At 45.6% G+C, this 16843-nt stretch overlaps 1 protein-coding gene across 3 annotated transcripts in view; it reads right to left on the reverse strand.

Annotated features, from left to right (window-relative positions):
* Positions 1 to 16843, reverse strand: part of ZFAT (zinc finger and AT-hook domain containing) — a 240521-nt gene that overhangs the window by 127232 nt on the left and 96446 nt on the right. For all 3 annotated transcript variants that reach the window (XM_032760486.2, XM_058444407.1, XM_058444406.1), the window contains exons 4-7: positions 10338 to 10523; positions 8576 to 8726; positions 1121 to 2577; positions 79 to 311 (exon numbers count right to left, since the gene is read on the reverse strand). In XM_032760486.2, the coding sequence (XP_032616377.1) occupies positions 79 to 311; positions 1121 to 2577; positions 8576 to 8726; positions 10338 to 10523 (2027 nt within the window). The remainder of the gene's footprint in view (positions 1 to 78; positions 312 to 1120; positions 2578 to 8575; positions 8727 to 10337; positions 10524 to 16843) is intronic.

Here is a 16843-nt window from a genome sequence, read left to right on the forward strand (position 1 = left end):
ACCTACATATAAGCATAAACTTGAGAGAGCAATGAGCACCCAGGGGAGACAGAGCTGCCGCTTGGGCTTGCTACTTACCAGTGCTGTGTGAACTTTAAGATGCGCCTGTAGCTTATATTTATCTGGAGTTGAGTAGTCACAGCCGTCGGTGGGACACTTCAGCAAGATGTTACTGTGTTTCTGAATTACATGGCGTTTAAGGCAGTTTTTGGTGATGGAAGAATAATGACACTGAGAGCAATAATACAGATGTTCCCGGGTGTGGGTGCGGACATGCATATCAAAATGCACTTGGTACCAAAAAAGTTTGCCTAAAAAAATATTTTCACATGAGAACAAGGAAGTTTCTTTTTGACTGATTTTGAATTTTTTTAATTATTATTATTTTTTATCTACAATATTTATCTCCCTCTTGCACTTGTCCGGGTCACCCTTCATACTTTTCACCACATTTCGTCTGAAAATTACTTTTCAAAGGTGGGAGGTTGCAAATATTAAGGGTGCTACTATTTTTTGCATGATGTTAGGGCCAAGAGAGGAGGAAGCCAGTGTTTACTGAGAACCAGTTATGGTGCCAAATACCATGATGCACATGCACAAATCTACAAGTCTCTAAGTTCTACCGGCCCTCCTGGGACAGCAGGTCTGGAGCTGGATTTTCTATATCCTGTACCACCAGCTCCCCAGGAGTTCCAGGAGCCATGCTTTCATTGTGAGTTGCAGGGTGCTATTTGGGACCTCCCTACAGCGAGCTGCAGCCACTTTTGTAACCTCTCTTGGCTGATCTAGTAGTTGGCCACAATTTAAAGCTCAACTTTAAACTTGTCATGTGCCAGAAGAAAGATTCTTCTTGGTTAGAGTTCTGGTAGAGGTCATGGGTAACCCTCAGCACACACACCTGACCAGGCCAACACGGTCAACTGTGCAGCCATCCCGGCCGCTTCCACAAGTCTCCGAGTGCTAACTGCCACACAGGGGTCACCGTTCCTATCTACAATGGAGGGGGGTGGCTCACTTAGAAGGTGTTCTTTGCAAACAGACATGAGCTCAAATCAAATGCGAGGTGACCACAGCATGATGGTTGTGGACAGGGCCACGCACCAGCGCTGCCTTTCCTTACCACAGTATTCACACTCCAGGTCTCCATAAACCTTCCGGATCCGCTCACACAAGCTGGTGTTCATTTGCTTCTTCTGTAAACTGTTCAGGACCTTCATGAATGCGGTGATGCCTGACCGGTGCTCAGGGGCCGCTTTGCAAGAGTCAGGCTGATGTGTGATGGTGTCCCCACCACCAGCTACTGGAGGGAGGAGGTCTAAGGCCTCAGCTGGGTTTGACCTGAGACACTTGCTGGGATCTGGGTCGCCAGCTGAAAGCGCAGCCATGTTCTGCCCTTCCCCTGGGGGGCTCTGGGCGCCCTGGCTTTCCTGATCTGACCCAGCACTCTGGGCCTTGGACAGCAGTAGTGTGATCACTTCACCTTGCGTCTGGACTGAGCTTCTGTGCTGCATGTCTGGGGGCTTCTCAGGAGCAGCATGAGCCTCCGCGGAGGAGCTATCATTTTTCAACAAAAAATCATCTGAAACCACCTCTTGAGAATGCAGGTCTGAGGAGGAGACCACGGTGGTTTCCAGCTCACAGGGCGGCAGGGCTGTGCTTTCGGCCTGCGGGGAGGCCAGGTGCACAGCTGGGGCAGGCATTTCCCCAGGGGCCTCTGACTCCTTCCGGCCCACCTCCAGCTGAGTGTCCCCAGGACAGGCCTCTTCCTTGAGTGCATTCACACCCTGGAGGGCAAACTCCTCTTCCACCAGCTGTAGCTGGTCCCCCAGAGCTTCTTGCTGGATGTCCCCACCAGGCTCCAGGAGACAGAAGCTCTGGTTGATGGAACTGGTGAAGACCAAGGCCTCCTGGGCAGCCTCGTGCACCTCTTTGATGTGGGAGCGCAGCCTGATGGAGCTGACGAACTTCTTGCGGCAGACGGCACAGACGTACACGAAGGGGTGCTTCCTGACATGCAGCTCCAGCGCCTGGTACTTGGTGGCCCCATGGCCACAGAGCTCACAGGCAAAAGGCCACTTGTCTCCGTGCACCAGCATATGGCGGTCGCGGTCCAGCTCGTTCTTGAACTTGCGCTCACAGATGTGGCAGTCATAGAGCAGCTGCCGCTTGCCCTCCCTCGTCATCAGGCAGAGCTCGTCCAAGGCCTCTTTGACCTTCTTGTCCTGTGGGTCATGCGCGTCTCGGATGTGCTTGATGAGGTTCTTGACGTCAGAGTACTTCTTCTTGCAGAAGCGGCAGTGCTGCTTGATCTTCTTGTGCACTCGCTCGATGTGCACCTTGAGGTGGCCCTTGCTCAGGCAGGTAAAAGAGCAATAGTCGCAGGCGAACTTCTCTCCAGTGTGCTTGCGCAGGTGCACGTTGAGGTTGGCCTTGATGGCACTGGCATAGCTGCACTGGGGACATTTGTATGGCTTTTCATTGGTGTGGATCCTCAGGTGGGCCTGCAGCGAGTGCTTGAACTTGAAGACCTTGTTGCAGTATTCACAAGTGAAGATTTTGAGCTGAGTGGGACCTAGCCTAGAAACAGATGACAGCATGGTTACATCTGGAGACCTTGAATGTTCCTCATGAACTCTACATCCTTTTTATGAACCAAACACTAAAGGCTGAAAAGTGAACGAAACTGGGCAGACGCTGGATGGGTGCATTCACTCAGTCAACAAACAGGATCAGAGGGCTCGTGTGTGCCGTGGTCCTTCAGGAGCTCACAGTCTTGGGGGAGGGAGGACAGGTTGGCAAATGTTTGCATGACAGCGTGGTATGTATTGATAGGAATATGCACACAGCAAAAAAGGAAAGAGACCTCTAACCTGGATTAGGGTAGCTGAGAAAACTTGAGGAAGAGATGTCTGTCTGGACTGGGGCTTCAAGGAAAGGAAAGAGGGAAGCAAGAGAAGGAAGACGGAAGAGGAAGGACAGGTGTGCTGTCCACAACACGCACAATAATAATCAGCTGTGTTCCAAGCTGATCTAGGTGGATTCTGCGATATTTTAACAGGACTAGTCTTAATGGAATGAATTCAGTCTGCTGCTTAAGACTGGATGCAACCATCTTTTCAATAGCTTGGTTAAGCCAGACTTGCCTATTCATTCAACCAACTGTGGAATGACTCTTTTCCTTTCTGCAAGTTTCCACATGAGGGCCACCCATTAGTGAATGACCCCTGGCCTTTCTTTATATCCTTACTTCTTCCCAAGAAAAGAGAACCAATGTGTTTGATTGGTGACTTCAGAGCAGGACCTAAGTCACGAGCTGAGCTCTGCCTATTTCTGGTGAGGATGTGCCTGCCTGGGGTGAGCATGGGACACAGCGGGCACTTAGCCAACTGGGCCTCTGTGAGCTTGGCCGGAGCGATCCAGGACTGCGGGTGGGAGAGAAAGTTTGTCTCATTCTGCAGGCAGTAACAGGAGCCTACTGCTGACTTGTACCACACTGTTCTCCTCCACAGCTCTGTCAGTAACAGAGCTGGCGTGTGGCTCTCCGTCTTCCTCCTCCTCTATCATGGTTGGTTTAGAATGCAGATGGGGAAAATAGGATTGCTGTTTATTAACTTCGTATTCCATTTATTCATAAATGGCCACCATTTGTTAACACCTGCCAATGTGTTTCAGACACTGCGTTAGATTTTATGCATGTGGTGAAGAACAAAAGCATGGTTCGCCTGCCTCATGAATTCTGTCTCTTTCAATACAGTAATGTGTGTGCTGAATGAGATGGTAATAATAACAGCTAATAATTATTGAGTATGTGTAGTATGATAAGCTCTATGCTAAGTATTTAATCCCAACTGTATTGTTATACTCACTTTACAGATGAGAAAACTGAGTATTTGCCCCATGTTGTACAGTTAGTAAGTGGTGAAGTCAGGACTTGAATCTAGGAAGACTCTCTGACTCCAGAGCCTACACGTGCATGCTTATCCTCTCTACTGCCTGAAATCACTGACACGCAGCGACCCTGCCCCAGAGTGACTGTACCGCAAAGAAGGCTCCCTGTGTGGGGTTTCCATTGCTGTTGGAATGGCCAAGCCTTGTTTCTGAAACCAGCAAATGACAGTCACCAAAGTACCACAATAGGCACCAGGGACAGGCACTGACAGATGAGTCTAAGGAGGCAAATGAGGCTTCTTCTCCAGCCGTAACTGCTTTCTCTGGACAATGTGTCCAGGTTATCCAAAAAGGACCTCAAACATACTAATAATCATGTAGTGCTGTTAACCAGATACCATTCAACTGTACCCACTCTCACTGTAAACTCTGTAGTTATAAAACTATCCAAACAACTGCGTCTGATCAACACAGGTGGCCTTGTCTTTAAATTTAACATATTTAATTGGATTGCAGTCCATAAATACCAGAGGGTACAATCCACGTGATGTAATTACAATATTTAAATTTGGAAGTTACTAGTATGCCTGCATGCTAAGCCCAAGACTAATTTAAGGAAAGTAATTTGGATCTTTCTCAAATGACAAAGATATCCAGAAGGTGATACATATTATTGGCACAAAGAATGCCAAAGAAAGAAACCCTGGATTCATAACATTAATTAAATAAATAAATCAAGACTTCGCATATTTTCTCCTCTACTCCAAGATCTAAATGGTCTTAGGAGAATCTTTTGCTCTGATTTTTTGTATTATTAGGCAAATACCTGGTAAAGGCCTTAGTGCCCAGGTTCCCCTCGAGGATAGTGAGTCTGATGAGGATGCTACACAGCCTCCATCTGACCCTTAAGTTCAAGTCACTGACTGTGACAGTGAACCGATGCCAGAGCTTCGATGTCCATGCGAGTTCTATGAAGTCACTTTATTCCAAATGCTGCCTCCTCAGAGAGGTACTCTCACCACTGCTTTTACAAAGAAATCCGACCGGGCGCGGTGGCTCACGCCTGTAATCCCAGCACTTTGGGAGGCTGAGGAGGGCGGATCACGATGTCAGGAGATCGAGACCATCCTGGCTAACATGGTGAAACCCTGTCTCTACTAAAAATACAAAAAATTAGCTGGGCATGGTGGCGGGCACCTGTAGTCCCAGCTACTCGGGAGGCTGAGGCAGGAGAATGGCGTGAACCCAGGGGGTGGAGCTTGCAGTGAGCCGAGATCCCACCACTGCACTACAGCCCGGGAGACAGAGCCAGACTCCGTCTCAAAAAAAAAGAAAAAAGAAATCCAGCAGAACTTTAAAAGATCATACTCCTTAATCCAGTTATTCCACTTCTGGGAATTTATCCAAAAGAAAGAATACAAAATTCAGATGATGGTGCTCATGGCTCATTTTCCACAATAGTTAAGAACGGGAAGCTCTTCGAAGGTACCAACATCGGGAACCAGTTTGTTTGCACATTTATCTTTCTTCACTTATTTGTTCCAGGTACTCAGGATACAAAAGGGAATGAAAACGAGCACAGCCCTGCTCTCTGAAGCTCACCTTCCAGAAAGTGCCATAGGCCAGCCTATGTACTAAATATAAAAGTAAGCAGACAAGGACCATCAGGCTACCTGTGAGAAGGATAAGGGCCGGACACTCCGAGAGTCCAGTCAGGGTAGATTGACTTGGTCTAGGGACAAGGAAGGCCTCCTTGAGGACAAGACATTTGAGCAGAAAGCTAACAGACAGATACATATTAACTAAGCAAGAGGGAGCAAAGGCATCCAGGAAAAGGAAGCAGCACCTGCAAGAAGAGACTAAGGAAGTGAAAGGAGGCCAAGATGGCTGGAACAGATGGCAGGAGCAAGAGTACTGGGGAACCACAGCAGGTGGACAAGGCTCAGAGGTGGCAGGGCTAGTCTCGGAAGCCAACTGTACCCCTAAGAGCAAGGCAAAGCCTAAAAGGGTAACAATCAGATGAGCATTTTTAAAAGATCTTATTGGCTCCAATGTCAAGAGTTGAGTTGATAACACTATATCCTCATGAAGTTATGCCTTGTTGCTATAAAGCAAAATGTCTGTGACTAATTTGTACAAAGGCATATAAATGTAATGTGATTAAGTTTTAAAAAGTGACAGCCGGGCACAGTGGTTCACACCTGTAATCCCAGCATTTTGGGAGGCCAAGGCTGGTTGATAACTTGAGGTCAAGAGTTCAAGACCAGCCTGGCCAACATAATGAAGCCCCATCTCTACTGAATATCCAAAAAAAAAGCTGGTCATGGTGGTGCACACCTGTATTCCCAGCTATTTAGGAGGCTGAGGCAAGAGAATAGGCAAGAGAATAGCTTGAACCTGGGAGGCAGAGGCCGCAGTGAGCCAAGATTGTGCTACTGCACTCCAGCCTGGGTAACAGAGTGAGACTCTGTCTCAGAAAAATAAAAAGTTTTACAAAGTGAGATACAAAATCGCATATAAAATATAAACTCAATTTTATAAAATATACATGCTGAAAAAAAAGCTGGGAGGAAACAAATTTAAAATAATAAGTGGTTATCTTTGGGCAATAAGATCACAAATGACTTTTTTCCCTCAGTTTTCTGAACTTCCAAAATTTTTTATATAATAACTCTGTATCATTTGTTATGAGAGAAGAATTATATAACCTAAAAGTTTTTATCTGTATTTTACAAAGTAAAACCCTTATGCAAAAACATCTCTTTCATAGTTATCTTATAATTTGCACAATAAAATATTAATAGAATGCATGACAACAAAAATATAGCCTAGATCTGTTGATTAAATATTCAGTGTATTTACCTGTAACTAGATTAACATTTAGCTGAACCTCCCCCACAACAGACCTTGAAATATTGTGAAGATAATTAATTAAGGTCTAAAAATCAACCTGACTTGAAACACAGAATGATTTGAGAGACTTAATTCTATTATGAATTCACCAAAGGAATGAGAATTGTTACAACTTCATCAATAAATTCAATTGTTCACATTTACAAGAATAGAGGATTGGGGCTACAAATTAATGAAGCATACCACATGACATAATAATATAATTTAATGAGAGCACTACATGTGCCAGGCACTTTGCATATTTTATCTCTTATTCTCACTACTAAACTAAAATTCTATTAGACAGTCTTAAAATTGTGCAACAAATGTTAGATGCAAAGTAACGTGTGTCAAGTTACAATGGAGTGTAAGCTTCATCAGGGCAGGGGCTGCAACTGTCCGATTCTTTGTCATATCACCAGTGCCCAGCACTTAAGAGGTGTTCAATTGTTGAGCTGAACTCATACAGAACAGTCTAGAGCCAACCTAGGTCTATTTCATCCTGAAGCTTATGTTCTACTCAAAAACACCCCATTTCTCTTCTTCCAGAAACAGAGGAAAACCACTGGCAACTGGCATTTTCTTTGTCTTTCCTTCTAGCTGGGAGAAATGTTTTCAGACCTCTGGGGATCAGAGTTTGTTAACTGACTTCAGCAGGTACAGGCTAAAGACAAACAACTTGGGGAGAGTGTAGAGAAACACACTGGTTTGCTATGGGTGGTAAACTGATCCAGTGTATCTGGAGGACAGTTTTTAATGTCAGTTAAGCACTAGGCACTCATATCCTTTACTGTAGCAATTTCAACTCTAGCAATTGATTCCACAGGAAGTCTTGAAGTATGGAAAGATGTATGCACCAAAACGTTAATCACTGCATTGTCCGTAATAGTAAAAACTGACTATATTAACTAAAATACATCCACATAATAGCAAACACAGCTTTTTAAGCTGTGTACTAAAAATGAAAGACTTTCAAGGTGTAGTAAGCCTTTAAAAAAAAGTTGAAAGCAGTACTTTTGGTATTTAGTATTTGCAAAAAGCAACAAAATTAAACAAATATATGTTAGTATATTTCAAAAAACTTATAGAAGCACATGAACTAAACTACCTCTAGAAAGAGTAACTCTAGGTTACTTTAATGCCACATCATATGGGACATGTGAGCCCTTCTGCAACACACTTGTGTCACTTTTGAAAGTGGGAAGGAAATAAATATTTTTCTAAATTGTAATATGTGAAGCTATAAATATCTAAAAGTTTACTAAAGCATCGAGACCACGGTGAAACCCCGTCTCTACTAAAAATACAAAAAAAATTAGCCGGGCGTGGTGGCGGGCGCCTGTAGTCCCAGCTACTCGGAGAGGCTGAGGCAGGAGAATGGCGTGAACCCGGGAGGCAGAGCTTGCAGTGAGCCGAGATTGCGCCACTGCACTCCAGCCTGGGTGACAGAACAAGCCCTCTCCTCATAAGAGCTAGGCCGTAAAAAAAAAAAGTTTACTAAAGCTATGTTTCTATTTCTTTTTATGAAGGTAAAAAATAGGTTTGCTTTAAATAAAATGCTCTGGCTTCATTAAGCCGATTGGTGCTCAGTTCTAAAAGCATGCTACTCTGCAACACACTAGAGGCTCAGCGAGCACACTGAGGGCTGCAATGGAGGGGTAATTCTACCGCTGAATCAAGGAGTCAAGTTTATAAGCAGAATCCAAATGAACAAGCATGCTGATCCTTCCTGCACTCTGTGGAGTTCACTCACATTCAGCCTCTGGCTGAAGTTACACAGAACAAAACACTTTACCTGCTTGACTTCATTGGTTGCTCATAAGGTGTCTGCTGAATGGCGTATTCCTGGTAGCCTCTCCGAGGCACCAGGTCTGCTGAAGTGGTCTCAGAATTTGTAGCTCCTGTTTCAGGGGGCCCAGCCTCCACTGGTACAATCTTGGTAGCACCTGAGATTGATGCAAAAGGCATTGCTTATTGAGAGGCATCAAAAGTGGGCACTGACCCTATCGCAGCAGAGGGGATGGTGCTGGGAAGTATATTTCTATACTGTCTGATACCCACGCAAGATAGTGTTCACTCAGCTCACACATTTAAATTCTTTGGGGGTGTGTGTGTGTGTGTGAGTGTGTGCGTGTGTTTGAGAAAGGATAAGTTTTTCAATAATCTAAATGTCCTCGAGATATATTTTCACTTGATCTACTTATGTTAAAAAGTACACATATATATACATACACACACACACACACACACACATATATACGTATATACATATACATATATATGTTACTTGCAAGGTTTTATACAGGATCACCCGTGTCAAACTGCATTAAAGAAAAAGATCCAATTTACCCCTTGTTTCTGGAATTGCAAAGGAATTATTTACACTTTTCACCCTTCCTTAAAGAAATATCAAAATACTACCACTAATTTTTAGAAAAATTGTAGAAACTTTCTCTAGCAACAATTGAAAATAGGAAATTCTCTTCTGGGCTTCTTATTTTCCAGAATAATAGTGTTCTGAAGTGAGTAGGGCAGACAAAGTGACTTTCCAGAAAGTTTTTCTAATCACACAATTTTATATGGTCTGTTCTCTACCAATCACCTTGGTCTGCAGTGACGTACAGAAGAAGAATTTATTCAGAGTTTTCATTTTAAATAATGAGTTACTCTTAGCATTGAAAATAGGCACTTAAAAGGCTGTAGCCGTCCTTAAAATCCTAAACTTAATTTTTAAATTTTATTTGACAGCAATCACCTCAAACGCATAGGGAAAAAAATATTATACTTTGAAACACTATTATAAACTGCTTTTTTTATTAAGGGTCCTATCCTAGAGGAAATCTTTTTTAAAAATATAGTGTCACATATCCACCAGCTATTTCATGTAAAAGAATACAGAGATGGAAATTTCTAGTATTATAAAATATTTGGTGAACCCTTCTAAAAATACAAAAAAAGATCAGAGGCACCCCAGGATACCACCTTAGGACATTTCCCACTGTCTTGATCTTGAAAGAAAAGAAAAATGAGAATAGAACTCTAAACCTTTGAGAGATGGAAATAGGGGTATCTATGTCAGTTTACGTCTTTTCTATGTGTACAGAGGAAAAAAATACAAAACAGAAGGTGGGCAGAGTTAGCATGGGTTTTGGAGCAGCAGCCTGCATGCGTCTGGCTGAATGGGCCGGCCTCACATGCAGGACAGCATGGCTGAGAGCAGGAGGGGAAGGCACACACCCAGGAGAAGAGCTGGGTGAGAGGATGAAGAAAACAAACTGCTCCCGGAACCACTACTCCAGCAGGAGCAGCACCGCGGGGCTGTGGGACTACAGCAAGAGCAGCGGCCCCCGCAGCAGCCCTCACAGCTTCTCCTCCATCCACTAACCACAACACCTGGGCAGTAAGTAGGTCTCATCCTCTCGAATTAGTGGGTGATTAAATGGAGAGCCCCACCAATGCACCAGCTCTGTGTTCTGACTCAGACTGTGACATCAGGCTGCCCTTGGCACAGACTTGCCAAGGGTCTTGCCTTGTCCTTTCCCGCTTGGTGCAGTCACCTGGAATTGCTTCGTGTGCAGTTAAAACCACACTTATGATGGGTTTCTTCGCCCCAGAAAGCTGTCCAGCCTCCTTTCCTGAGATCTTCTGGACTTTCTCTGTTTTCTGTGACCGTGGTCTTTTCGAGGCTTTTTCCCGATCATCTTCCTTACACTTCTTTTCTAGTTCAAGGTCAGACTCGTTACCTAAGGAGCAAATACCAAGATGCATAAGGTATCCTTTTATATCAGTGGCAGAGTTGGAGGTAAACATTACTCTTTCACGGGACAGTAAAGGAAACACAGCTCTTTGGTCTGCAGTGCCACGCAGACCATGGAATCACTGTAGGTACCACGGTGGCTCTTCACTCCTTCACTCGATTCAGTACATGTTCACTGCTCCCCGCCACAGGCCATCACCCAGGCCCTGGGCATACACTGTTGGGTGAAGTAGACATAGTTTCTTGTCTTGTCTTGTCTTCATGAGGCCTAGCAGACTTCAGAATCATTAATAAACAACACTGCAGAGAAGATAAGGTCTCCAAGATTTATATTCTAAGAAATAAATCATTCACTTATTCAACTTACAGTTATCAGCTACTGTCTGGTGCCAGGCATGGTGGACAAAAAGAGTGATAAGGTGCAGACCCTGCTCTCGAGGGCCCCACAATGCAGGGGGAGAGGCAGACATGCAAACAGCACAGGCAGTCCAAGGCAGTCTGCTGCGCACCAAATGAGATGAACAAGGGTCTGAGATGGTTACAGGAAAGGACGGTAGATTCTCCACTTCATGGGGAGGTAAACCCTCAGTTCACATAAAAAGCAAGCATGTGCGAAGCAATGGTCAGGGAATACAGGCAAGGGGTATGGGGCAAAGGAGTGGGTGTGGTGGAAACGATGGTGTTCCAATCTAGGGACAGATGGCAGAGCCAAAGTATCAACCAGTGCCCAAGTATCCCGTGTGGTGACAACTCCATGAGGAAGCAGGGAGATAGAAATAAAACCAGGGGAGGGCATCAGAGCTGGGCCCCAGAGGGCCCTGAATGGCCATGAAAAGCCTGGAACCTTCCTTTGGGGAACCGGAGGTGAAACATCAATGTGCATGGAGACCAGTCAGGCCTGGGGAGGGGGAGAAGCTGGAGGGAAAGGAGGCTCAAGTTCCCACAGAGGACCAGCCTGCTGGGTCTTCTGACGGCTCACGGCGAGACTGGAAATTCAGATTTACATGAAATCTTCTGATTTTTCAAGGCTGACTCTAGTCTAAAATTTCCTAAAACAATGGAAGAGCGAAGGGAAACGATGCCTGGGGCCTGCCTGCTGCCTCTGGAAGGCCATGGAGAGCCACAGGTGTCTAAGCCAGGAACGGCTGGATTACATTTGTGCCGCAGCTGCAGAGAGCAAAGTCAACGGGTCCAAAAAATGTTGAAATACACTGAAGAGGGAACGCGTCAGCCACAGAAAGAACAACAGCTAATTCCACAGGGCTACCCTTGGCATTAGCCTGAGGGGTAAGAAAAGCTTCGATATCCAAGTGAAGAACAAAGGAGCCATCTCTTGAATGCACACTATTTGAGAGCCATCTCTTGAATGCACACTATTTGAGATCCCTAAGTGAGGAGGAAATATAGGGAATGGAGGAAAAGGAGTTTTCTCTTTCTTAGAAATAGAGCCACAAAACCTGAAATAACCTGCCCAAAATTCACTTCCTCAGAACATATGACAAATGCACAGGGAACAATTCCACATAAGCCTTTCTCAGCCATGAGTGTGGAAACAGATGAAGGGAGGCAGGGTACGCAGGCGCAAGGTGGGGGTCCAGAAAGTGCTGCAAGGTCGGGTTATAGGGAGGTGAGATCAGAACCATGCAGTAATATGGCAGAAACAGGAGAAACCAAAGGGAGATAGCCAGGGGCCATTCGGTCTGTTTCCAGTGATTCAACTCTGCCTAAAGCCAGTTCCCCAAGTAAATGTAGCAAGGAATGCCTAGAGGGAAAAGATAAAATGGAGGAGTATTCTTTCTTAGGGAGGCAGGTTGGTTCAAGGAAAGCTCACTCAAGAAGAGGCAAGAAAAAAACTTGGCTAATGGCAGACTGATCAAAACAAACATTCTAATTTTCTATGTTCTATAAAGTTTTTTTTGTGTTTGTCCCACAATCCAGGTGCTTGGACCATTTTTAGACCTAGTGAAACAGTTTTATAGAAGTTCTTTCATTCACTGGAAAAGGTCCTTAATCATATAACTAGTATCAGCACTAAATATGGTAACATTGAGCTAAAAAGAATGAATAGATGAGATCATGAATCAGACAGAACTGCATCACTCTCCAAGGCTAAATGGAAAAAGTCAAGACCATCAGACGTGTCCCTCCCTTGAAGAGCACGATGACTCCTATAGAGCCGGAGAATGAGGAAAACAAGTGATCTCAAAGTCGCTGGCAGTGCCTACATTTTGTAGGCTTGATTTGCATCATGCCTAACAGCAGTTTTAGTTTTATTTTACTTTTTAGTGCCTATAATAAAAACATTTCAAAAGGTCTACAAATTGCCTGAGTCACAGAAGTTCTTTTTGTGGCCTACATACTGGGTGATACACACGCATAAATAACTATAGCAGAATATATTGGATGCTATAAAAAGGTAGAAACAACATTTTACAGAATTTTTTGCTTTTAAAATGATGCTTTGCTTTATACCGGAATTCACCATGGGATACAATTCAATATGTGGGTGATATGCCAGGAACAGATTTGTTCACATTTAAAAAAAAGACCTGAGAATTAGAACTTGCCAGAAGCTCAACCCAGGTGAACAGCATGAATCAACAAAAACCAAACGACATTCACCTACACTAATAAGAAGCAGCTGAAGAGATCACCACACTGCACCAGATAAACTGCGTCTGGATAAACTGCGTCCAGACCCTGCTTTAGGCATCGTATGTTAGGAACACACTGCAGAACCGAGTGGCTGGATGTGGGTGAAGGTCTGGCGCCATGCCGTTTTAAAAGCCAATAGAGACCTGAGCTGGCGTTGGTGGAGAAGAGAAGACTGCACAAGAATCTCATCTCTCCCCTCACCATTCCTACAGCTCCAATTTGAGTTTCCTTCCCCATGGCTGCTTTGGGCTGTGCATTGTTGGTATCCACCCTACGCATTCCCAACACCCATCCCTCTTGGAGCGTGATGCCACCTCCCACTCCAGGAACTCAGAATGTTGCTCCGTCTGAACAGCTAGGGCTACAGGGGTCTGAGGAGAAGGGTCCAGGGACTTCCAGGAGTGGTTTTCCTTCCTCATGAGGAAAGTACTGCCTCTCTTCCTCAGCTGGGTATTGCTATGTCCACTGCTAGAACTGAGGCAACCACCCAGCAGCTAGGAGAGGCCAAGTGAAAGACCATGATAATGCCTTGGGCATCACAAAGAGAGAGGGGGATCCTGGGGCTTTCACGGCACAGATGTGCCCCTGAACCAGCCCTTGAACCACTGTGCCTGGACTTCTGGTTACATGAGAGAACATTCTCATTAGTAACTCGTTTTTAACCAGTGCCTCTGCTAACAGTATCTTGACTAACACACTCTCTGAACCATCCTCCTCCACCTAGACCCTAGAGTGAATTGTTTTAAAAATCCAGGCCGGGCGCGGTGGCTCACGCTTGTAATCCCAGCACTTTGGGAGGCCGAGGCGGGCAGACCACGAGGTCAGGAGATCGAGACCACGGTGAAACCCCGTCTCTACTAAAAATACAAAAAATTAGTCGGGCGTGGTGGCGGGCGCCTGTAGTCCCAGCCACTCGGAGAGGCTGAGGCAGGAGAATGGCGTGAACCCGGGAGGTGGAGCCTGCAGTGAGCCGAGATCGCACCACTGCACTCCAGCCTGGGTGACAGAGCGAGATTCCATCTTAAAAAAAAAATCTTTAAAAAAAAAAAAAATCCAAATCTAATACTGTCACTTGCCTGCTTAAAACCCTTCATCGGGCTTCCTTCCCATCTCCATTATGAGAAAGTGCTAGGTAAAGTCCTCCAAGAATTGCCATAAATCCTCTCCCACTATCCCTGCACCACCAAGGCCATGACTTGCAAGCACACAGCCTCACGTACTTATCTCCTACCCCTTTGGGCTCCAACAATGCTGAACCACAAGTTGACTGACACCCGGTGCTGTTTACAGCCCCTGGACCTTGGCACACAGACATGCATTGCACAACGTCCTGATCCACACACCCCTGCTTGTCTGAGTGACAAGCCAAAAGGCAGCTCAGATTTCCCCTCCTCTGTGATACTCTGTATCCTTCACCTTCTTACTTCCTCCATTCTCTTTACACACACAGAGAGCACCAAACCAATGGCTGGACTTTCCCACACTGCTTGCAATTATCTGTTGACATGCCTTATCCATATTGTGACCTCTTGGAGGTTGGTTCCATGGCTTCTTGCAATTTTATGAAGCCTAATGTAGGCCTCCAGAGGGCTAGAGCCAGACAATGAAGAAGACCTGCTCTGTTGTGTTCAAAAAGATCAAGCTAGGACCAATGGGTAGAGTCCCCTGCAACAGATCTCAGAGCAGAGAAAGGAACTTCCAACAGTTAGAGCTGTCTGATGAAAGGGTGTTTTTCAGACACATTTCTAAGGAGGGTTTTCCAAGAAGTCACAGATACCATTGGAAATGCTGTGGAAAAGACTCTGAACCACATGGGAAGTCAGACCAAACAACGTCTAAATCTCTAAATTCTAAGGCCCTCACATACAAATAGGTGGAACTATTACATAAGGAAGAAGGTAGGAGAAAGGAAGTTGCAGGGAGAAAAGAAGGAGAAAGGGTGAAAAATACGACAGATAGTAAAAGAAAAACCTGGAAGAGACAAAAGAGCAGGGAACAGAACACCACGCACCTTCAACCCACTGGACCACACCAGCCTCGAGTCCGTGCTGAGTGCAGGCTCTGGTCCTCCCCTCAGCAAGGGACAGTGGGGCTCTCCTTGTATCCCATGGCCCAAACGTGACTCTGGTAGCGGCTAAGGTGGAATCAGTGCTCTGGACACTGTCTAGGCAGACAGTTCTGGGAGTCACCATGGCAGCACCTTTTTTTTTTTTTTTTTTTTTTCGAGACAGTCTCACTCGGTCGCCCAGGCTGCCAGGCTGGAGTGCAGTGGCGCAATCTCGGCTCACTGCAACCTCCACCTCTGGAGTTCAAGTGATTCTCGTGCCTCAGCCTCCCAAGTAGCTGGGATGACAGGTGCGCACCATCCCAACCAGCTGATTTTTGTATTTTTTTTAGTAGAGACAGGGTTTCGCCATGTTAGCCAGACTGGTCTCGAACTCCTGACCACAAGTGATCCACCCACCTCGGCCTCCCAAAGTGTTAAGATTACATGTGTGAGCTACTGTGCCTGGCCCATGCCAACATCTTGAGAGTCAAATCCCCACTACCTACAGTAGGGACCCCACTAACAAGCCCTTGGCATTGCTCCTTCCCTGTCTTACTCTTCTCACTCCCCCACTCCTGCTTCCTGGGACTACCACTCAGGTAAACTACCTGCAGCCAAAGCTGCTTCCAGTGGGGAACCTAAGCTAAGACTCTGCCCACTCAAGACTGCCCCAAATACATACCTCCAAGCCCCCACATCCTTCATCAATTCTCTGTGGCCTCATGCAACATGGATCCACAGTCCCCAGACGTTACATTCTATTCTTGAGAGCTTCAGAAGCTTCAACACTAAGCTTTCCAACCAATTCAGGCACCATGGTGCCAGGCACTGCAGTGAATGGCCTTGGAAATGGTTCTTGGAGATGATCTTAACTGATCCCTTGAGGCCTGGAGCACTGTGAAAAGAACAAGGCTCCCACTGAAAAAGAACACGCATGCTCACTCAGAGGCAAATGCCAGGTGCATTTAGGGAGTAGCAAATAACTCCAGGTAAAACACCCAGTATGTGGGGGGTGGCAGGTGAGGCAGGAGAAGAACCGGCACGGAGACCCAGATGCCACCCAGAGACTCCGGCCTACAAAAGCAGCTGCTTCACGGAGAGAAATATCAGGTTCTCCATTGCACTCCTGTACACGCCATGCTCCTTACAGCCCTGAACCCAGCTCTCTCAACAGCCGCATGACTGTGTGTTTCTCATCCCCAGCATTAGGTCTGGTGTGTACTGGGTGCTCAATACTTCTTTGTGGAAAGCAAGAAGGGTACAGGGTAAAAGAGAAAGACATTTTAACAACAGCCTTGTTAGTAATTTTCTGCCCACTCCCTTTTGGACACCAAACTCCTCGTTCCCATTTGACCTGGTTGTTCACCAATTTCCCTATATCCTCACTTGACCTATCTTTGTACTTTTCAAAGTTGCGTTTTGTCCACTGAAATGCCTTGAGGACCCAACCTAGAAGTCATGCTGATGATGCTTTTCTGAGGGCTTGGCATGTCCCATCTTCAGCTCACATGTATCATGGCCTTTCAGTAGGTGTTTTTCAATAGTCTCCTGCTTCCTCTGAATTACTGACTTTTTAAACTTTTCTACTCTTTCCTGCCTATGCT

Source organism: Hylobates moloch, unplaced genomic scaffold (assembly GCF_009828535.3).
Source record: "Hylobates moloch isolate HMO894 unplaced genomic scaffold, HMol_V3 SCAFFOLD_9, whole genome shotgun sequence".
Classification (NCBI taxonomy): Eukaryota; Metazoa; Chordata; class Mammalia; order Primates; family Hylobatidae; genus Hylobates; species Hylobates moloch.